This window comes from Barbus barbus, assembly GCF_936440315.1.
Source record: "Barbus barbus genome assembly, chromosome: 29".
In the NCBI taxonomy this organism is placed as follows: Eukaryota; Metazoa; Chordata; class Actinopteri; order Cypriniformes; family Cyprinidae; genus Barbus; species Barbus barbus.
Window position 1 is genome coordinate 8,391,190 of NC_136757.1, and position 22,467 is coordinate 8,413,656.

A 22,467-nucleotide genomic window follows, 5' to 3' on the forward strand; every position below is an offset into this window, starting at 1 on the left:
TATACGCTACCCTTAGGGAGTTTGGCTCCAGGCAACAGGTCTATGGCACAGTCCCATGGCCAATGTGGTGGAAGGCAGGTGGCTGCCTGCTTACTAAACACATCCTGGAACGCCTGGTATTCAGATGGGATCGTACACTTCACCTGAGGCTCAGGACTTTCGACGAGGGTGGAACAGACTTGGGTGGATAAGAATTTCTTGGGTGGCTTTGGAATAGCGGATAGGCAGTTCTGGAAACAGGCCTCGCTCCAGCGAGTGACTCCACAGGGATCCCATCTGACCATGGGAAAATGTTGGTTGAGCCATGGGAGTCCCAGGATGATATCCACCGTGGGTCCATCCAGTACCAGAAATGTGATCGTCTCCTCAGGCAAACATCCGACCCAGAGTTTTAAAGGGGGAGCTCGATACTTAATCCTTCCATGCCCAAGCGGGTTTCCCTGAATGGTCTCGACTCGGAGCTCCCGGGGTTGCTGCTTCCGTGAGAGATTGAGGTGGTTTAAGAGGGCTTGTGAGATGAAGTTCCCCGAGGAGCCCGAGTCGACCAGGGCGGAGACAGAAACAGAGGAGTCTGGGGTGAGAAGTTGTACTGACAGTAATGACAAGGAGGAAACATCGGGCTCTAGTTGGAGTGTACTCACCACTGAGCGTGGAGGTCTCGTAGGGCAGTCACTGATGTAATGACCGGGGGAAGCACAGTACAAACACAATCAAGCCGCAATGCGGCGAGCGCGCTCCGTGCGTGACAAACGAGCTGAATCCACAAGCCTGGGGTCTGGTACTGGAGGGCCTCGTCACAAGCGATGAGACGTTGAGAGATGCGAGAGGCGCGCTGCATGAAGCTCTCTAATCCCACGCTGTCATCGTAAATCGCCATTTGGGCACGTAGACGAGGGTTCAACCCTTGGCGATAGGTACGTAACAGCGCGGTCTCATTCCATCCGCTGGTGGCAGTGAGCGTGCGGAAATCCAGAGTGTAGTCATCAACAGATGACTCTCCTTGACGTAGGCAAAGCAGCCAATCCTGCACGGAAATCCTTCCTGTGGCTACTCTGAAAACTTCCTTGAAGTGATTGGCGAATGCCTCGTAGGAATTGATAATTATACTCTGGGTGTCCCAAATCGACTTGGCCCACAGCAACGCCTTGCCTGTCAGCAGAGAGGTGAGAAACGCTATCTTAGAGCGCTCGGTGACAAACTCCTGTGGTTGCATCTCGATGTACAGAGAGACCTGAAGCAGAAAGCCGCCACACCCAGCTGCATCACCGAGCACCGAGCGGTGGAGAACAGGAGCAGTGGAGAATCAACGGGAGTTCTGAGGTAAGTAAATTCACAAGGTAAGGTTAGAGGGTCTGGCTTGGTTCTGATAGTGAACTGTGAGTGAGTGGAGCGTGGCTTTATAGGTGGCTTGATTGGAGATCGGCAGGTGCAGAGGGTTAGAACACAGGTGATTGTGATCTTGGGTAAGTGGTGACTGATGACTGCGGTGACTGTGGTGACTGAGGCCCCGTCCACACGAAGACGCGTTTTGCTGTATACGCATACATTTTTTACTGTATAGGTGTTTCGTCCACACGAATCCGGCGTTTTCGAAGAGTGAAACCGATAATTCTTGAAACCGGGTCCCAGGGTGGATAAATTTGAAAACGCCGTTTTCACGTTTTCGTGTGGACGGCGAATCCGTATATTTTCTGAAGCGATGACGTCATCAGCCCACGTCTCACCCCTAATCAGACACTGCTACATCACATAACAGCGACAACAACAACAACAATGTCAGACTACGTGCCTGTGTTCGTGCTGCAGAACCCACTGAGCTCATTAACTTTATTAAAGCAAAATCTTCTGCTTTGTGTGTTAGTTTGTATTCAGCGCGCAAGGTTTACGCACATGGTCCAAGTCTTCTTCTCTGTTTTTTTGTGTATCTCTGTGGCAGAATTACAGCGCCACATATTGGTCTGGCATGTGTACGACGTCATTTTCAGTCTGTTTCAGTGATTCCGTGTGTACGCAGATAAACCTTAAATTATTATGTGGTGGAAACAAGTTCCCATACATACGTAAGCGGTGTGATAAGAGAGGTGTGAAAAAAGCACCGGCCTCAGGTTCACGGATAAACGATCTGTTATTCAGTTGTTATAGACGACCATTATTGGTGAATAAGAGACTTTGAAATGTCACAACTCATCTAAAACAAAGCTGTGTACTAAATAAGAAGTAAACTTGGTTTACATTTTGTGTCTGGCATTACCTGGCACTTTCCACCCAGACAGGCAGAACTGGAACCACGTGGTACAGTATGAGCAGCTTCACACTGCGTCCCATCGATGAACTGAGACCCACGACTCACCATAAAGTCCTGCTCACGAGAGCGACACATCAGTTTACACTGAGCATCACCTGGAAGGGAGAAAGAGACATGAGAACAGAGAAAACAACAAAAGACAAGCTGAACAGGAAGATGTGTACCTGAGCTGTAGCCGACAGCAGGGATCCAGGTGTAGACTGAGCTGGAGTCTGGAGACACTGACAGAGGCTGCTGGTCTGTGGCTGAGCACTGCTGAGACATGAACTCCAGCTGAGTCGACTTGCAGGACTGGAACAAACAACAAGACACGCACGTCACCTTAAACCATCAGTTTAAACCTGCTTTTATTTCACTTTACAAAAAGCAATGTCATTTCAAGTTACGTTTTCAAGCTTTCTTGCATTTCAACAGTAGTAACTTTTACATTACAACTTTTCACCATCTCTCTGACCATTAAACAGGCTGTTTTTGCTACTGTACCTTTAGTGCCTACATATGCAAATTACCTTTGTTATTACCCTAGGTTGATGAAAAGTTGAGAAAAGCTAAGAATGCAATCCTAAAAATTTTAGGGCCTGCTTAAAAATAGATTAAATATTTAATTTGTCTACTGCATTTTATGTTTTCTGCATCAGAAAAATATGCAAATCTGTTGTTAAATTATTTAAATATTATAATGTTTAGAGATTCATCTGACAAAAAAAAACTCTAGTTCATTTTTAATAAATATAACCATTGTTTATTGCTAATTAGTGTTTGTTCATAATGCATTGATTAATATTAATTTGCATAGCTTGAATGGCTGAAAATAGCAAAAATTAACATACACTTCCATTTAAAAGTCTGGGATCGGTAAGATTTTAAAAATGTTTTTGAAAGTCTCTTCTGCTCACCAAGGCTGCAGTTATTCGATTAAAAATACAGTAAAACTTAAATTTTGTGAAATATTATAACAAATTAAAATAACTGTTTTATTTATTAATAAATGTAATTTATTCCTGAGAAATCATTATAATATGCTGATTTGCTGCTTAAGAAACATTTCTTCCTATTATTAATGTTGAAAACAATATATTTTTGAAAACTTGTGATTTTTTTGGTAAATAGGAAGTTCAAAATAACAGCATTTATATATATTTTTTAAAGTAAAATCCTTTACTGAAAAAAATAATTTAAAAAATATTTTATTTGCAAAGTAAAAGTCTTCACTGTCGCTTTTGATTAATTTAATCTGTCCTTGCCAAATAAAGGTATTAATTTCTTTCAAAAATGTTACTTACCTCAAACTTTTGAACTGCAATGCAATTTTAGTTACATTCTTTAAAATGCTGTTCATTGCTTGTTCATGATACCTATTACTTTAACTGATGTTGACAGTTTAAACTCATTTGTAAAGTGTTACAAAAAATAAGGTCAAATAATAGGATGTACACTGAAAGAATAAATGCTATTTAGCAACAAATAAAAAAAGGAAAACAAAAAAGCAGGCCAGCATACACACTGCAGCCTCGTGGCAATGTATGGATGGTGTAACCCTTCATTTGACTAACATGACCTACAGAGGCCCAGAGTAAACAGGCCTGGGGTCTATTACCTGCCGATTACAAAGTTCAGCTTCCGTGTCTTCTCCTTCACAGACGGTACCACCAAAGGCTGGCCTGAAACAGAAATATCACTATGAATACATACAGCTGTATTGCATCTAATAACCACTAGTTTCTCAGCAGAAACACAAAAAGTACAATGTACTGATGCACTGACTTAGTACATTGAGAAGTGTTATTTTTCTATAGGCTCTCATTTCTAAGAGAAGTTGTGCATGTCATACTGTTACTCTCGCACCTGGGGTTGTTGCACTGTCTCCTGCGGTAAGTGATTCCTCCTCCACATGTTCGTGAGCAGGGAGAGAATTCAGACCATGAAGACCAAGAGCCGTGAACAATCATGGAGGAACCCAAAGTAGGAGACACACACCGGCCCTTTAAACACCACTACAACGAAACCGAAAGAGAATGGAAAATAAATTTTTCAATCAGTATGAAATACATTTCATATTTGAAGAATGTAATGGTGAATTTCTTTCTAGTAATCTCAAACATCTTCCAAATAACCAGAAAATATTGCAAGAATATATAAAGATGCATACAAGAAATAATTTGTAAGGATTCGTTGTTAATAAATGCTGGTCAATAGCAGTCTGTCACCTGACTGGGCCCACACTCTGTCCCGTCCAAGAGTGGAACAAGAAGACGAGTGCATGAGCCGCGGTCACGAGGGTTGATATGGCAGGACAAAACACGACAGGTTGCCTTGATGCCAACAGAGAGAAAAAAATCATCACAATAAAACTTAAGGAGATATTTATTGACAAAATAAAAAGTACAATCAAAGACCTACAGTAATGAAATGTAAAATGTTTTATGTTATATCAATACGCTATTTGCATATGCTTCTCCTAAAAGATGATTCAATTAATTTTAACTACATACATACAGTACCATTGAAATATTTGGGGTCTATAGACATATCTTATGCTCAGCAAGGCTGCATTAATTTAATTAAAAATACAATAATATTGTTAAATATTATTACAATTTAAAACAAAAGTGTTTTTGATTGAAATATATTTTAAAATGTCATTTATTCCTGTGATGTAAAAAAAGCAGTGCTTTTCAATGTTATGGCCAAACTTTCTACAGTATCAACAGGAAAGATGTCAACATAAAACAGAGAACTATGCTGGTCAAGTGATTTAAGGTTATTAAAGTGTTAGCATGGCAGTCAGCTCTTTGATGATTTACACTGGTAAATAGTTTTCTGAGGATCATTCTTACTCACCATATCACCATTAGTGAAAGAGCAAGCAGTAGCCGAGCTGCCAAACGCTATACGACACTGATCGTCCACTCCATAGAAGAGACCAGGCCTCCAGTCCTGCACTGATCCACCCAGCACCGGCACATCCTTCACACACTCCGCCTTCCCAGCACTGCACAGACAGTCAACACACAATCAACTTATCATCATGATGAAGAATACCATACATAAGAAGTCTCTTACGTTCTCCAAGGCTGCATTTCTTTGATCAAAAATACAGTAAAAACAGTGATATTGTGAAATATCATTGTAATTTAAAATAACTGTTTTGTATTTTAGAATTTAATTTATTTCTGTAAATGATTTTCAGCATCATCTTCAGTCTTCAGTGTCACATGATCCTTCAGAAATCATAATATGCTGATTTACGCAAAACAAACAATTCTTATTATCAATGTTGAAAACAGTTCAAATTTTTATGCAAACCATAACTTTGTTTTTCATTGATTTTTAATTTTATTTGCTTGTAATGCATTCTTGTTGAAAAGTATTAATAAAAAGGTAACACTTTATTTCGAGAGTCCACTTTAGATAGACATTCTACTAACAGTAAGTAACTGTCACGGATCACTAAGAGAGCACCGTGGAAAGAACAAGGTCTGGGTCCAAAGGCAGGAAAGACAGCTTTAATAAGAAACAAAAAGGTCAACAAGGCAAAACAAAACAGGTTCAGGAACGGGATACATCAAACGGCAACACAGTGCATGTATCGACAACATTAAACAAATACCATTAATACAATTAATTCAACCAGACAGAGCAGCGTGAATGTGGTGTATAAATAGTCCATGACAATGGGGAACAGCTGCGAGTGTAATAAGTGACAGGTGTGTGGAGTTAGGGGAATGGAGTCCGGGAGGATGGGAGATGGTGCGGTGGGATGGGGGGGGTACAGGTCCGTGTGCTGGAGGGGGACCTGGGGACTGAGGCAGCGCCGGTGGGATGGAGACCCAGGGCAGAACCAGCGGCCACCACAGCGGTGTGTGTGGAGCTGTCACCTTGGAGCGGGAAATGGCGGGCTCCACTGCTTCGGGGGGCACATCAGCGGGGGGAACATCAGCGGACACCGCCGCCTCGAGGCAACTGTGAGCGGGCGCCGCCGCAGGGGAACCGTGAGAGAACACCGCCGCCCCGGGAGGACCGCTAGTGGGCACCGCTGCCACGGGGGAACTGTGAGTGGGCACCGTCGAGACTTGTGAGCGGACACCGCTGTCTCAGGGGAATTGTGAGCAGACACCGCCGCTTTGGGAGGATCATGAGCAGCAACCACCTCGGGAGGTTTGTGAGCGGGCACCGCCGCCTCGGGAGGAACGTGAGCAGGCACCGCCGCCTCGAGAGGCTCGTGAGTGGGAACAACCGCCTCAGGAGCCTTGTAAGCAGACACTGCTGCCTCGGGAGCTTTGTGAGCGGACACCACCTCCTCGGGGGAACCGTGAGCGGACACCTCTTCCTCGGGGGAACCGTGAACGGGCACCGCCGCCTCCAGAGGATCATGAGCAGACACCGTCGCCTCCGGAGGATCGTGAGCGGACACCGCTGCTTCGGGAGATCCGGGAACGAGCGCGAGGAACTGGGTGCGGCCGATGAGGCCTCTGACGCCCATTGGATTGCCGCGTCGGGAGAACTGTGAGCGGGATCCGCAGCTAATTCCATCCTGAAGGTTGAGTCTCTCAAGTACAGAGCCCGATTGACATACTCCTCCAGTGACACCTTGGGGGGCCAGTAAGGCATAAGGGACTTGAAGGGCTCAGCTAGGCCTCCCCAGAAAAAGACCATGAGGCAGGTCTTCTCAGTAGCCGACCGACAAGCCACTCCAACGAAGTCCCTGGCGTAATCCTCAATGCTCCAGTCTACTTGGCGGATGTTGAGGAACTTCCCTGCTGGACCCATGTTGCTGATTGAATTCTGTCACGGATCACTAAGAGAGCACCGTGGAAAGAACAAGGTCTGGGTCCAAATGCAGGAAAGACGGCTTTAATAAGAAACAAAAAGGCCAACAAGGCAAAACAATACAGGTTCAGGAACGGGATACATCAAACGGCAACACAGTGCATGTATCGACAACATTAAACAAATACCATTAATACAATTAATTCAACCAAACAGAGCAGCGGGAATGTGTTGTATAAATAGTCCATGACAATGGGGAACAGCTGCAAATGTAATAAGTGACAGGTGTGTGGAGTTAGGGGAATGGAGTCTGGGAGGACAGGAGATGGTGACCTCTGGTGGTGAAAGGAAGAACTGCAGGGCCCGGACTCATGACAGTAACTTTGCAACTACATGTCAACTAGTAGTCATTAGAGTATTAGTAGACTGTCTGCTTAATATCTTCTAACACTTTATTTTGATGGATCCACAACATACAACATACTGACTATGAGAAACTTTGCAAGTATGTCAACTTATTATGCTAACCCTGAACCTACCCTACTGAGAATTAGTAGACATGTAGTTGCAAATGAATGAGAATTAGTTGACATGTAGTTGACAAGTAGTTACAAAGTTACTTATAGCTAGTAGAATGTCTAAAGTGGACTATCAAAATAAAGTGTAACCAATAAGAATCTTACTTACCCCAAACTTTTAAGTGAAATGGAATAATATAAAATTAGTGCTGTCAAACGATTAATCGCATCCAAATTAAACGTTTTTTTAGATAATATATGTGTATATTTATTATGTATATATAAATACTAACACGTGCATATTTAAGAAAAATATGTTATGTTTATATATTAAATATATTTATATATAATATAAAATATAAGAATATAAATGTATATACATGTAAATATTTTCAAAATATACATGCATGTGTTTGTATTTATATGTACATAATAAATATACAGAGTACACACACATATATTATGTAAACAAAAACTTTTATCACGATTAATCGTTTGACAGCACTATATAAACTACAATAAATAAACATGGTGCAAGTGAAAAACTCAAATGAACAGAACAGAATTGATGCCTGTCACAGCATGTCATATTTAAAAAACAAAAAAATAAATTATTCATGATTCACCAATTTATACATAAGTTGTTTTTTTTATTATTTAAATTAGGAAATAAACAAAGATTTAGAAATTATGAAACTCATGACAATTGTTGAATTAAAAACTATAACAAATTGTTAAATTGATCATAATTTGTGATTAAATAAAAAATGCACAACTGCAGCATAGTGGTCTCAGATTTTGAAGGCTGATGTATATGCCTGTGACGCAGTAAGTGACTGGCACCTGAAGAAGTTGTGGAGCTGAGCTCTGCTGCACTGGGACCAGGTGAGATCGACACTGTTATAACCTCCGTCAGATGCCATCATAAAGCCACTGGAGCTGCATGTGTTGTCTATTCCATCATGATTTATGCCAAAACTGAAAAAAACAAAAAAAAAACAATAACCAATTAACCACTTGGATTAAAATAATTCATCTGTTTCACCTCACATTTCAGTATGGCAATATGACTCTCGTCTGAACTTTAATGTTGTCAAGCTTACCTGTGGCCAATCTCGTGAGCGATGGTAATGCCAAGATCAAAGCCAGTATCTTCTGTAATCACACAGTTCCACTGAGTGGAACAGACTCCGCCCAGCTGGGTCACACCTCTCACAAGCTTATTCCCATTGGGTAACACCAGATCAAACCTTAATGATGTCAAAGACAGGCACTAAAATGCAGGTATGCAGAAACAATTGATAGTGATATTTTTGTGACTGATACTTCAAAGATTTTTGAGACATCTGACAGCTTGCTCCGAAAATGAAGTGCACTGCAATTCAATATATATCATACAATATAATATAATTATACTATGATTAACTAATTTATTGTAAATGTTTCTGTAATTCCACACAATTCTAAGTATTTTAAAATGTATTAAAATACATTATAATATGTAAATATAAATATAAATATATTTTCAAACTAAATGTCCAAGTTAATGTAGAAACAACATTAAAATGGTATATTTTAAATACTTTATAACAAGAGTTTTATACCAAAATCACTGAAAATTACATATATGAAAAATAGCCTACAAAATTACAAAAAATACAAAATTTGTCAAAATTACACATGAGGAAAGACTATCTTTTAATTAAGAGTGCTCCCAATCCACACCTGGTAATGTATAACAGCAGATCTGCATGTAAAGGGTCAGTGTCAGCATCAGGGTTGACTTTCTGACCCCACTCACACACACTTTTTAAAGAAGAAGTGATGTTTTCTGAGATCTGGATGTCTGGCTGTGGATTAAAGCAAACTTTATTGTCCTTGTGGATTAATATAATGGTTGTTGTGTACAAAACCAGGTCAAATATTCATTATTACCTTTGGCTCTGTGAGAATGACCATACGAACAAGATGAACTCTTATGTTGGCGCCTAGAGTAACATCTCTTAGAAGCTCAGAGGCCTGCAAGAGTAGAAAAGATACTTAAACAATATAAAGTGTCTTTGGTTGTTTGTAACTGAAAATGTAGATTAAACGCACACATACGATGTTGAGGTTGGTTAGGATGTATCTCTCAGTGTCCTGCCTATGAACATCAAAGACATCTGGACCCACCACCACTGCTAGCTCCAGATGTGTGACCTCTGACCCCAGAGGTGTTCGCCGTAACCTGAACTGACCTAAGACAGATGCATGAACAGCATATCAGAAACAATTGAGTTTATATAATAAGATAAGAGAAGTTTAATTAATTCGAAATTAAGTATTAAATTTAGAAGATCATAGTATGACCAAAGTAGCTCTTTGTATAGTCTATGTACTACATATTTACTTTAGCATACTGAACTTGATTTGGCTGTAGCACAAACAACAGCTATACTGACATTCAGATGAACAGCTTAATTGTGAGTGTGACATTTATTTTATATAACAGTTCAGTAAATAAAAAAGTAACTTTAGACACATTTCAGATTCAATATTGATGTTTATACAGTCGGTTTTTGCTCTGCTAACACGTTGCACATTTCTCAGCAACAAACAGCAGTGAGGTTTTATTCCTGAATGAATCCATGTTTTGATCGAATTTGTTGAGTGAATGATTCAGTTACTCACTCATAAAGACTTGCCCTGCTTCCATGCCTACATCCTTTCTGTGTAGTAGGCAAAAACTAGTTTGTGAAGTAAATAGTTAAAAGTAAAAAGTAAATAGTAAATAGTCTTAATTCTATTATGGTAAAACGATCAATCGCGATTAATCACATACAAAATACAAGTTTTTGTTTCCATAATATATGAATGTGTACTGTGTTTATTATATATATATATATATATATATATATATATATACACACACACACACACACACACACACACACACACAAGCATGTATATATTTCAGAAATATATGTTATGTTCATATATTATATAGAATATAAATTATATGAATATAAATATAGACATGTAAATACATATAAATATTTTCAAAATATATACTGTATGTGTGTGTATTTATATATATATACATAATAAATATACACAGAACACACACATGTATTATGGAAACAAAAACTTTTATTTTGTATGCGATTAATCGCGATTAATCGTTTGACAACACTACTTTCATAGTATTTATAAAACAGAAAATGAAAAGTAAACAGAAGATGAAAAGTACTACTTCTGCTGAGATTATGAAGTGTGCATCTGACACTTTAAGTTACATGACAATGAGAACATGGTGGATGTACAGTACTATGTCCAAATTTCGTTCACACTAGACACATTTGTACTAGTTGTAGATTTGTATGTAAGTTCAAACGTATTCAAAAGTATTAGTTAGGCAGTATGTGATTTTCAACACAGCTTTGTTTTGTTCCTGAATGAATCAATGTTTTGAACTAATTACTTGACTGAATGAGTCACTTGTCAGTTACTTGTCGCCACCTACTGGCATAACAATGTAAAATGCAGAAAATGCTCTTACAATATTTTACAGCTGATCATTTTTAAATGAACACTGTGTTTGGTACTCATAGCGTGAGACACAGAAAAACAGTGAAATGTGAAGCAGTGGCCAAAGAAGTCTGCATGTGTACATAGACCTACAACTGAAAAATAGTATGGACAGAAAACAAGAATACATCCATCAATGATTTTGTTACTTTCCACTGTGAAGCTCATTTGAAACAATCAAACACTATATACATCAAGCTGATTTGACTTGACTTGACATGAACAGCACTTTGAATAGATGGACAAGCTCAAAAGCAAAATGTATTGCTGTGGACTTCAGTTCACTGATAGGCTTATGCTCAATGATATGGTACTGTGCATTGTGTGTATTTAACCAGTACAATGTTCACTCACTTTTAGGCTGTTTAAGACGTGTCCTCACTGGTAATGTGTGTGTCAACAGCAGGTGAGCAACACCAGAAGGTAAATCCACAGTAAGCTCCTTCAGATGGTCTATGTGTTTTTGAAGCACCGGGCGAACATACAGCCTTTTCCCCCCTGACTGAATCAGACCTTGCTGAGGACAAATACAGACTATTATTAGAAATGTGTCTTCATATAGTACTGTATATGGACAACACAGCAAAAAGCATCTTCTTACTAATTTGCCATGGCAGATGGGGAGAAGAGTTCTCGTATGCGCTGGTCTCAGTAACTTCAGCTGTTCGCAACACACATCCTCCCTTTTCTTCACCACACTCACTGTTGAGTTGATCACCATCTCCAGACTCGTGGGACAGGACACGGGTTGTTCATCTCTGTGTTGGCCTAGCTCAAAACTCTCTTCTTCGCTGTGAAACGAGCACCTCCATAGCCCTCTGAAAGGCTCATTCCTCGAGCAATTCACCCACACCAGCTCAAAGTGAGGCACTGAGGAGAACAAACTACCAATGTCAGGGTGTTTACATGTTTAGTTTAGACATTTTCAAGTGTTTTAAAACCACTCATTTGTATTTATGAACCTACTGGCCTATCTGTGAACCTTCTGACTCCTTATTTGTGACTAGTATTTCTCAACATCTGTGAATCAGACTCACCTGATTTAATGGAAATGGTATCAAAATAATAAAATAAATCTTGAGGTTTCAGTGACTCTAAAAAATCCTGAGAAATAAAAACAAATACAAATAAAATTAGATTTGATCAAATAATAAAAAAAGGTATATTGCACATAAATACTGTAAATGTTCACAATAGGCAAAGTTCAATACATTTCATAAATGACAGTATAAATACACTTCCATTCAGTTTGAGGTCAGTAAACTTTTAGTTTTCGGGAATTAACTTATACTGAGCAAGAATGATACATTTGATTTTATTTTATTTGTATTATTGTTCTTTTAAAAAGCATATATATTACAGGTTCCACAGACATATTACGCAGCTCAACTGTTTTCAACACTAATAATAATAAGAAATGTTTCTTGAGCTGCAAATCAGCATATTAGTTTTTTATTAGTTGGAATAAATTGTTTTAAAATCTATTAAAACAATAAAAGTTATTTTTAATTGCAATAATATTTTACAATATTACTGTTTTAACATATTTTTGATCAAATAAATTGGTGAGCATAAGAGACTTCTTTCAAAAAAAGAAAAATCCAACAGACCCCAAACCTTTGATCAGTAGTGTTGCATTTTTTTTAATTGTTTTTATTTTTATAATTATGTTTATGTTAGAACCAAGTGAAAGTCCTATACATTTGGATTTAAACGTATCTAATATCTGTAAACATTCTAAAATAAAGGTAATAAATCTGCCTTTTTCCCTAAAAGCACTTACCTTCTGCAAAGCGCATTGTGAAATCAGTAGAGCTGTTGTTTTTAACAAACTTGGAACCAGAAAGAGCCAGATCAGAGCTCCCATGTTTGACCACATCTTGAACCAGAGCTACTCAAATGAAGCTGAACATGCCAAGATAGCAGTCAGCCTGCCGTACCGCTGCGATTCTGACTGAATATTTGAAGTTGGTTGAAAGTGTCATGTGCATAGACTGATGTCTCACATTCTGCTTGTTTAGAAAGATCAACATAAAAGGTTATAGATCAGCAGGCATGGGCAAGCCCCGCTGAAACACTGAGTTGATGAATGACAGACAATAGTTGTTGACACACCATGATCTGTGTAGAAGGTAACAAGCTGTGCTGTGGTTGGCTCTCCTTTAATGCCTGTTTTGTTGATTTCTGACATTGCAGGAAAACTAGAAGAGAAATCTCATGTATGAACAAACTCCAAATCACAGGAACATGCTGTTAAACTAGTGAAGGGGGACAACATTAAATAAATACTATAGGAATAACCAACAGTCGGTTTATGAGACTACTCGATGAATTTATATTTGGAAGCTCTGATTAGACTTTCTGAGACAATGATTTTCAGTGTTATCAACCACATCATTTTAATAATTAAAAATATTAGTTTGTGGCATACTTAATATTACTAATTGTATCAGTTAACTAAATAATTCAATGTTTTTGGATTGGTACAGACTCTTAACTCTTAATTTAAATCAAATTTGCTAACGATTTATTAATATTTGGTGGGTCAAATAGTACATGTATGAGACCACATTTAAAATCTGGGGTTATGGGAATCCGACTCATTTATGCGAATCGGTTCTTTCAGTTCATTGAATCTATTAAAATGATTCAGTGATTCTATTACATCACCACGACGCCAATAAAGGCATATGTATGCACATATTGATGTTTTTATACCGGTTTTCTCTATTAATGTTTAATTATAACGTCCCAGTCCAAGTTCTCAGCATTATGCCAGTGAAATGTTGCAGCTAATAAAACACAGCATCGTTTAGAATCTAAATATAATGTGCATTTGCGTATACAAAACGCATTAGATCCATAAACTGGAAAACTGTCACACAATCAAGTCATTCGTCTATTAAAGTAACGCGCTTTCGCTCCACGTGTCCGAATGAAGTTCTCCGCTCGCGAACGAATCGTTTAATCCATGAACTGGTTCGTTAAAACGACTCGGACGTCGCTTTCAAAATCCCCTATTTTTTGAAAATAAACAGAAAAGAGTCAGAATTCCGAAGTTTTAAATCAAGGATCAAATTGATTATACTGTAGCCTACATACGATTCTGGACAGTTCAGATGTTCAAACAGAGATTATTGTACTGATCGTGTAATTTATAATTCACCATTTTTTTTTTTAAATTAAATTAGAGAAATGTAAAACAGAAAAATGATCTAAAATGTTGGTCCCTACTTTACGTTTAACCACATAGTAGTAGATGCTATGCGAAAACGGCCAGGACTTTTATTTTAGTAATCTGGGCTTTTATTTTGAAAAACGGCTTGTTTGTTGTCGCGAGTTTCGCGCTGCTGGATGAGGGAAGCGCGTGCGGTCAGTGGGCAGGTAAAAACACACGGCTTTGAGGGAGCGGAAAGGGTATGTCTGTGATGCAGTAAGACTGAAAACAAAGCCGTTACCGTCGACTTGTAAAAAGAGCTTGTGTTTCTATCTGGCCAATGGTTAAATGTTTACTTTAGTCGATTTCGATACATTATTAGCGGCAGATGAGCTGAAGTCTGTTAACGGTTGTTCATAGCATTAGCAGCGGCGCGGCGTGGTGAAGACCAAACAGTTAGCTGAGTGCGTTAGCATCTGCTTGTTTTTGCTCTCCCGTCTAATCTAACTCTATCCAAAACTGACTGCTGATACATAACTATGACCCAGTTATGTATTTTCACGTGCGCTAAAACGATATAACGGTCACTCGCATGAGTTTGTGTGTCTGTTGCTAAGGGCCATTTCACGGTTCTGTGTGTTTTTAGTTCGTCACGACGATTGATAGACACGACGGTCACCGCGAATTCAAGCCGTTACCGCGATTATTTTTAGTCTGCACTTAGCTAAAATCTTTTCGTTGCTTAAAACGCACCGAGCTCCCTAAGTTAACTAGACAGCGTTTTTTGGCCGAACCGTACGTTCGGAATAGCCAACTATGCATCTATTTAGGTTACTCGGTTCGTTTTGAGACTTGGCCCTTAAAGGGATAGACATAAAAATGCGGGTTGTTATTCTAATATCGTTTCCAGTATTTATCACTGTTTTTTAATTTTTTCGTGAGCTGTCCCTTTAAGACTGATGAGCTGTTTATATGTTGTTGCAGGCGTGTTTTATCTTTTCAGGAGTGGGGTTTGGGTGGGTGTGTAAGTGGACACCAGTCCAGACTATGTTTGCATGGCTATATTTAAGTGCTGTATAGTTAGGGGGTGATGGTTTTACATGAGAAGTACAGTACTGAGAGTTAAACTAGCCACAGGCCTGCTGCACCTGTCACCAACCGCTTCGTACACAAATGTCTTGGGAATATTTTTTTTAGTCTTGTGTGCGTGTAATAATCTGATTCTGTTTCCTCTTCTCCTCCAGATTTTCTATTTTGTACATACATTATTTTGTATATACTGTTTATGATGACTTCAGTGGTCACTGATGCTGCCAGGGGCAATCGAGACAAAGCCCTACCACAAACCACACACACCTCACAGCCACAGAAACAGATTCAGGTGAGCCGTACACACACTCTTCATCAGTTAGGTGTGCCATATACACAAGCCTGAGGACCAGCTTATAAATGTATGGTCTGAATATGGATGTGTAACTGTGTCATCTGTCTCTAGGCCACAGCCGAACAGATCCGACTCGCTCAGATGATTTACGACAAAAACGATGCAGATTTTGAGGGCAAAGCCCAGCAGGTGAGCAACACTTGAAATCTACAGAAGTCAGCAATATCATGGCCTGAAGTTTTTTAATTTCCATATTCATGTCAATATTCCAGTACGGAGGACAAAATCTGATATCCAGTACTGAGGATGGAATTAGGGATGAACAGATGTGAACATTTTGGCCGATACGATAATTCTTTATATTTGAAAGCGATAACCGATGTTGGCCGATAAATCTATATCCAAATTTTTATGTACTTTTTGAGAGCCTGATTACAAAAAAGGTTTCATTAAAAGCCACATCCCAAACACTTCAACATAAGCAGCCGAATTTGAACAGTTTACATTTTTAAAAATAATGTTAATCTCCCATTACCAACTTTCATCATAAAAAGTCTTACAAATAAATAAAATATTAAACAAATCATTGGACATCATTACATGTGTAAAGAATCAAAATGCATGCGCCATGGATCAATTAAGTGGAAAAGCCCCTGCACGGACAATAATGAAATGATTTTAATTACTAAACCATATTGTTGATGAAAATAAGAGAAAAATAAAAGTGGTGGTAATTATTAATAATGCATCAATGATTTTGAAAAAGTAACAAATTAATACCACTGTTAAAGCTGCAGTGGCGCTCTAGCGGTTAATAAACAGAACTGCATGCGTCTTGCGTAAGAACATTGTAGCCGGAGCTACCTCTCTCTGTTTATGTGTATAACGAATCACGCAGGTACCAGGCTAATCCGCAGCGGTACCTACCCGAACCAGTCTTAAATAGTCCGCATATAAACTTGGGATGCAACAATACCATTTTTTCAGAACCAATCCGATACCGAAAATATCTGCCGATACCGATCCAATCCGATACCAGCGCTTTTTTTTTTTTTTAAACGATGTAGAATTTCAATACTTCTCTCTGTTGACCTGATCGTCACTCTTTTGTGTGTTAAACACAATCTACTACATATAGATAACTTCATTTGAATGAAAAATAACAAATGAAGAAATATATAATCAATCTATGACAAAAATACTATTATAAACTAGGTTAGTGGATAATTCAGCAGCAAAAGATACTCTAGAAAAATCACGGGTGCACAATAATTTTATGAAACCTAGTGAAACATTTTACAAATAAAAGTGAATAAGTGTAGGACTAAATCTGGTGAAATGGTACACATTGCTCTTTGTATTGTTGTAAAATACATTCATGAAAAAAACAAGCAAATACGTTTACATGTAAATATATACACTATAAAATTAAAAGACATTTCTTTTAAATCTATAGCACATTAATGAAGGCAGAAGCATGTGATGGATAGGACAGAACAAGAAAGACTATTAATAATCTTTCATTGCGCAAAAGTATTATAAAACGAAAGGCTCCAATACAGAGCGGCACAAAGCGCTTATGCGCATCCCGTGCTTGAAGCGAGACGGAGTCACAGCGCGCAGGCTGCACAGCCCTCCGAGTACGTACAGAAAAGTACAAAGGGAAGAGATATTGATGCGTAGTGTATTAAATCTGTGCATTCGTCTATTGATCCTTTTCTTTTAACAGATTTAAACCTCAGTAACTGCGCTCTTGAAGATAGTTTGACTGTAGTAACCGAACGTGACACGCAGTTTGAATGCTGAATGGATGACAGACAGTCGCAGCAGAGAGAAGAGTTTACCTGAACTTGAATTTAACGACTTAAATATTCATCTGTACCTCAGCTTAAACTATGGAACCGCTTAAGAACACTTGAAATATATTGCATGAAAACTTTATGGTGCTTTATAATATTTTTGTGCCTTTCGTGGGGCTCAACAATAACGCAGAATAGTATGTGCACAATATTGGATTATACAGAAAATGCCCGTATCTGAGCCGATACCGATCCTGAGTATCGGATCGATGCATCCCTAATATAAACACTTATTATAGGTATACTGTAGTGATTCAGGACAAGCCAAAAAACACGGTTTAGGAAATGGATTCATGGTGTACTTGCTTATTATATAAATTTAGTCAATTTTGAAATAAAAAAAAGTTACCGACTGCAGCTTTAAATAGCAGCATTGCTGTTTGAGCTGTGCGCTGTAGCTGAGGAGCTGAATGAAAACCGGTAAACTGAAGCGCTTGTTATAGCGGGTTAATTAGGCTATATGAGAATCAGATATTTATAGAACATAAACATACAACTTATAAATGCACAGAAAGATGGAAATGCACATATTATCTTGAACTAAATTATGCGCTAGTCAGGTGTGTAACTCGTGGACGCGCTCTTGGCTCTTCTCATAACAACGCTCAAAAACGGCAAATAAACCCCAAAGAATTCACAACTTTTTTATTTAAATTTTTTTTCTAAATGTTATGTATATGACAGTCCCAATCATAATGTTGTGCACTGCCGTTCGAGCTGTGCGCTGAAGCTGAAGAGTTAAAGAGTTTTTGCACGTTAAAAAATAAATACAACCTCATGTTGTCAATCACGTTTACACACTGCCTCCGAAACTTTCGTCCACAATAAAAAAACAGTTTTCTGCGTTTTCCCATTCGTAGCAAGCATTTTGATAGGAAAGGATAACAAAAAAACCGCATACGATAATTTCAGACTCTGTGTGCAAAGACATTAATGACTAATGAATCCGTCGGAGTGGTTCTTCATTCACAGCAGTTACTTTCACATTTCCATCTCAAAATGAATCAATATTTGTTACGTTTTATTTTAGTTTCCCATGAATCAATATAATTTCTCTCTGGTAGATAGAGATTCTAGAATCAGTCTTGAACTCTTACCTTTTTGTTTTGAATTAGTCTGTAGTTCAATGAATCAGATTTGAGAGAATCAGTTACTTTCAGATAATTCTAGTCTTCAAAGTCTAATTCAGTGAATCAAGGTTTTTGTGGTGTATGCTTCATTTAAATGAATCAGTATAATTTCTGGTTTATAGATGTACATCTAGAGTTTTGTTGTAATAAATTGTAGACTTTAATAAAATCATCAGAATGTGACAGAAGTAAATTTTACTGTAAAATATAATAATGAGATAATATGGTGTTTTGTTGTATCTTCAAGTGTTTGATTGCATTTGGTTGTGTTTGTGTCCCAGCTCATGGAGGTTACAGGCAAAAATCAGGATGAGTGTATGGTAGCCCTTCACGACTGTAATGGGGACGTCAACAGGGCTATCAACTTCCTGCTGGAGGAGGTCACTGTCAAGGTGTGCGCTTGCTACAGTTGATCCTGTTTGACTCGTTTCTGTTTCAAAGTCTTTTGTAATTTAATGTAATTATGCTAGAAAATCTAGACTGGGTTGAAATAATGCCATGGAGCTTTTCCAGCTTTGCTAGCCTGCCATACTTGTTATTAAGCTGCTATAGGTCTTTGAGGTTAATATTTCCATGTTTCTGATAGTTGAATTATTCTCATGCTTGCACAGGACTCATGGGAGACAGTTGGCAAGAAGAAAAGTGTTGGAAAAGAAGGGACAGCTCCAGAGAGCAGGGAGAAGAGAGGAGAAAGGGAAGGCAGAGGCCGCGGGGGTCCAAACAGACGTGGCCGAGGGGCCAGCTACAACCAGGAAGGTGCGTGTAGTGTGTACATATCCTAACTTGCATGTATAGGTTGTGTTTTTGCCTGAGGCAAGATGTCCAATTAGACCGCATAATAATGTTGTCGTGGTGATTGGCAATCAGGTGTATAGGCATTCACTGCTCTTGGACTTTTTTTTTTTTTTTCTTTTAGGGCGGTCGGAAGAGAACGGGTTTGATTCAGCTCCAGGAGAGAGAGGAGGAGACCGCGGGCGCAGAGGAAGAGGGAGAGGTCAGTGCATTATATGCATTTCAAGACATTACTGCTTACTAATACTCTGCTGCCCCCAGAAGTGGTTTTTAAGTTGACTAGCTACATAAAAATGAGCAGTCGATTATTCAAAAATATGTGGAACACTAACACTCAAGCTTGGGATTGGTAAGATTGTGTGCATGTGTTTTTGAAAGGTGTCTGTTATGCTCACTAGGTATGGGACGATACATCTACCTCCTGATTCGATTCCATCACGATACTTGGGTGCCGATACGATATGTATTGCGATTCGATATTGCTTTTTTGCGATTTTTGTTTTTAACTCTATACCATGGTAAAAAGTTGAATGATACACTTAATATACAGACTGTCACTGTAAAAAAAAAAAAAATACATCTTAGCAGTTACTATTGCGATTCGATATTACAATTTATTGTGATTTTTTTTTTTGTTTGCTTATTAAAGACTAGACAATGGAAAATAGTTGATTATACCCTTAAAAGAGACTGTATATGATGAGTCATATTAACAAATACAATGCATCACCTCTTTCTAAACTTTTCAGGAGCATACACATACACGGTGTACATTTAAAGTACCTTGAATCGTGAAACTTTCAAGTACCAAAACCCTGAACTTGCACATGAATATAATAGTCAAATGTTCTACAAAATGAGCAGAAAAAATACTTTCTGAAATAAAATAAAGTGCTACTTTGCATACTGTTTCAGTCATGTTTGGTCATGTTTTCCCAGCAGTGTGTAAAATCCAAAGTGTAAAATCCCCACCACTTCTTATGAAAAATAAAATAATGAAATAAAAATTTATTCTGAGATAAACCAATCGATTTTTAAATCGTTTGAAAAAGAATCGCGATAGGTGAATCTATTTTTTTTCTCCCACCCCTAATGCTCACCCAAGGCTGCATTTATTTGACTAAAATACAATAAAACTATTTTGTTTTATTTGTGTTTTGAAACACGTAAATATTGTGAATTTCTTTTGTGAAGTTTTCAGCATCATTACTCAAGTCTTTAGTGTTGCACGATCCTTCAGAAATAATTCTAATATGCTGATTTGCTGCTCAAGAAACATTTCTTATCAATATTTTTACTCCGATAGGTTTTTTATTCATGATTGTTTGATGAATAGATAGTTCTAAAGAACAGCATTAAAAAAGTTCTGAAACTTTATAAGTCTTTTATAAAAGACTGACACTTTTGTTTACATTTTTACACTTTTTTTCTTCAAATTACTAATATCAGTCTGATAATTGACCATCATCTGGTGAAATCTGTGTATATGATTGGATCAGAATATGTATAAATCAAGAATCAAAATTAGGGCTGCCACTAACGACTATTTTTATTTTGATTAATCTATCGAATAATTTGTCGATTAATCTAAACGATTAATTTTCCACACAAAAAGATCTAAAATTTTACTTAAGAATATTTTATTAAACCGAATGAAATCCAAATGTCTATGAAATCCTTTTTTAAAGCAAAACAGAGTGCAAGAAGCAAGTGTCCATCTTATAGTCCAAATCACTGAAATCAAAGTTCAGTATTATAGTGTAAGAATAACATATCCACGTGTTCTAGTCTAATAATACTAAAATTATAATCAAAAAACACTTTTTAAAGGAGTATTTACCAGAAATATTTACCAGAATTTATTTAGGTGAAAAATGTAAATGTGCAGTATTTCTGGGAAAAAATTTTTTTTATCAAAATAAACTACTAACAGCACAAGCTATGATCTTAAAGGAAAGGTTCACCCAAAAATGAAAACTACCATGATTTACTCATCCTAAAGCCTTCCTAGGTGTAGGGGTCGAGATTTTGAAGCCCAATAAAGTGCATCCATCCATCGTAAGTGCTCCACGTGACTCCAGGGGGTTAATAAGGGCCTTCTAAAGCGAAGCGATTCATTTGTGTAAAAAATATCCATATTTAAAACTTTATAAACCGAAATCTCTAGCTAACTGTCGTACATGCGTTCATGAAAGAGTGGCGTTCAAGCGGATGGCGTAGTGTAAGCTCCAAGAGAATATGCTAGTTTTGGGATTTTTGTTTACAGCAAAGGAGAACCACTTTAAGAAGTGAATTGTTGTATAAAATGTTAATTGTGACCGGTTCTTTGGTGAACCCAAAATGGTTATTTTATTACATTTTATTGGTTCTTTTTCAGAACAGTGTTCCCCTACCATAATTTTAGGGGGGCGGCCCACCCCCCCAATGGCCCCCCTTGAAGGTCAAGTTAATTTTATTTAATTTTATTTTCTCTACCTTGTTCTTTTATTAAACGAACTAAATAGCCTTATTTATCTTATTTACACGACGGCATGTCATTTCGGTCTCTACATTACATAGTCACGCTCTCTGTATTGCGCACAGCGGAGTTCTGCCCCGATGCGCGCGCACACAAGTGAGCACACTCCTACTCGTATTTGTAAATATTAAGCCGCAAAAAGACTATTTAAATATGAATTCTGCGTGTCTCTGTTATGAATGGCGCAGACGTGCGGTTATGTTTACTACTTTATACTGAAGCGCGCGTGAGGCTTCCGGTGATTTATTAGTGTCTGTGGTCTCACTAAATGAGGACATAAATACATGAACAACATCTCCAGAACTGCTCTTGAGTCACTTCATGAGCATTTGACTGTTTCATTTAAGTAAAACTGTCCTCCTCATATCATATACACACAGAAATGTAAAGGTAGTAGAATGAATATGTAATAGGCTACTACTAAAATTAATTTCTGCAATGTTTTTACTTGTAATATTAAATCAAAT

At 38.0% G+C, this 22,467-nt stretch overlaps 2 protein-coding genes across 16 annotated transcripts in view; one reads left to right on the forward strand and one right to left on the reverse strand.

Annotated features, from left to right (window-relative positions):
• LOC306849675 (A disintegrin and metalloproteinase with thrombospondin motifs 13-like) overlaps positions 1–13,140 on the reverse strand; it is a 27,957-nt gene extending 14,817 nt beyond the window's left edge. For all 3 annotated transcript variants that reach the window (XM_079384873.1, XM_079384874.1, XM_079384872.1), the window contains exons 1-15: positions 12,944–13,140; positions 12,198–12,264; positions 11,762–12,030; positions 11,515–11,677; positions 9,697–9,830; positions 9,529–9,612; positions 9,319–9,443; positions 8,697–8,843; positions 8,437–8,571; positions 5,147–5,297; positions 4,513–4,617; positions 4,151–4,299; positions 3,903–3,966; positions 2,470–2,596; positions 2,252–2,400 (exon numbers count right to left, since the gene is read on the reverse strand). In XM_079384873.1, coding sequence (XP_079240999.1) covers positions 2,252–2,400; positions 2,470–2,596; positions 3,903–3,966; positions 4,151–4,299; positions 4,513–4,617; positions 5,147–5,297; positions 8,437–8,571; positions 8,697–8,843; positions 9,319–9,443; positions 9,529–9,612; positions 9,697–9,830; positions 11,515–11,677; positions 11,762–12,030; positions 12,198–12,264; positions 12,944–13,039 — 1,965 coding nt within the window. In that variant the 5' untranslated portion in view covers positions 13,040–13,140. The remainder of the gene's footprint in view (positions 1–2,251; positions 2,401–2,469; positions 2,597–3,902; positions 3,967–4,150; positions 4,300–4,512; positions 4,618–5,146; positions 5,298–8,436; positions 8,572–8,696; positions 8,844–9,318; positions 9,444–9,528; positions 9,613–9,696; positions 9,831–11,514; positions 11,678–11,761; positions 12,031–12,197; positions 12,265–12,943) is intronic.
• A 1,067-nt stretch (positions 13,141–14,207) lies between these two features.
• The window catches only part of LOC306849677 (ubiquitin-associated protein 2-like), a 31,237-nt gene continuing 22,977 nt past the window's right edge, over positions 14,208–22,467 (forward strand). For 3 of the 13 annotated variants that reach the window (XM_079384876.1, XM_079384888.1, XM_079384886.1), the window contains exons 1-6: positions 14,526–14,577; positions 15,562–15,698; positions 15,813–15,890; positions 18,972–19,082; positions 19,302–19,446; positions 19,607–19,684. In XM_079384876.1, coding sequence (XP_079241002.1) covers positions 15,603–15,698; positions 15,813–15,890; positions 18,972–19,082; positions 19,302–19,446; positions 19,607–19,684 — 508 coding nt within the window. In that variant the 5' untranslated portion in view covers positions 14,526–14,577; positions 15,562–15,602. Of the gene's footprint in view, positions 14,782–15,467; positions 15,699–15,812; positions 15,891–18,971; positions 19,083–19,301; positions 19,447–19,606; positions 19,685–22,467 lie in introns of those variants that run through there. The other 10 variants (XM_079384887.1, XM_079384880.1, XM_079384882.1 and 7 more) reach the window with 8 other exon arrangements.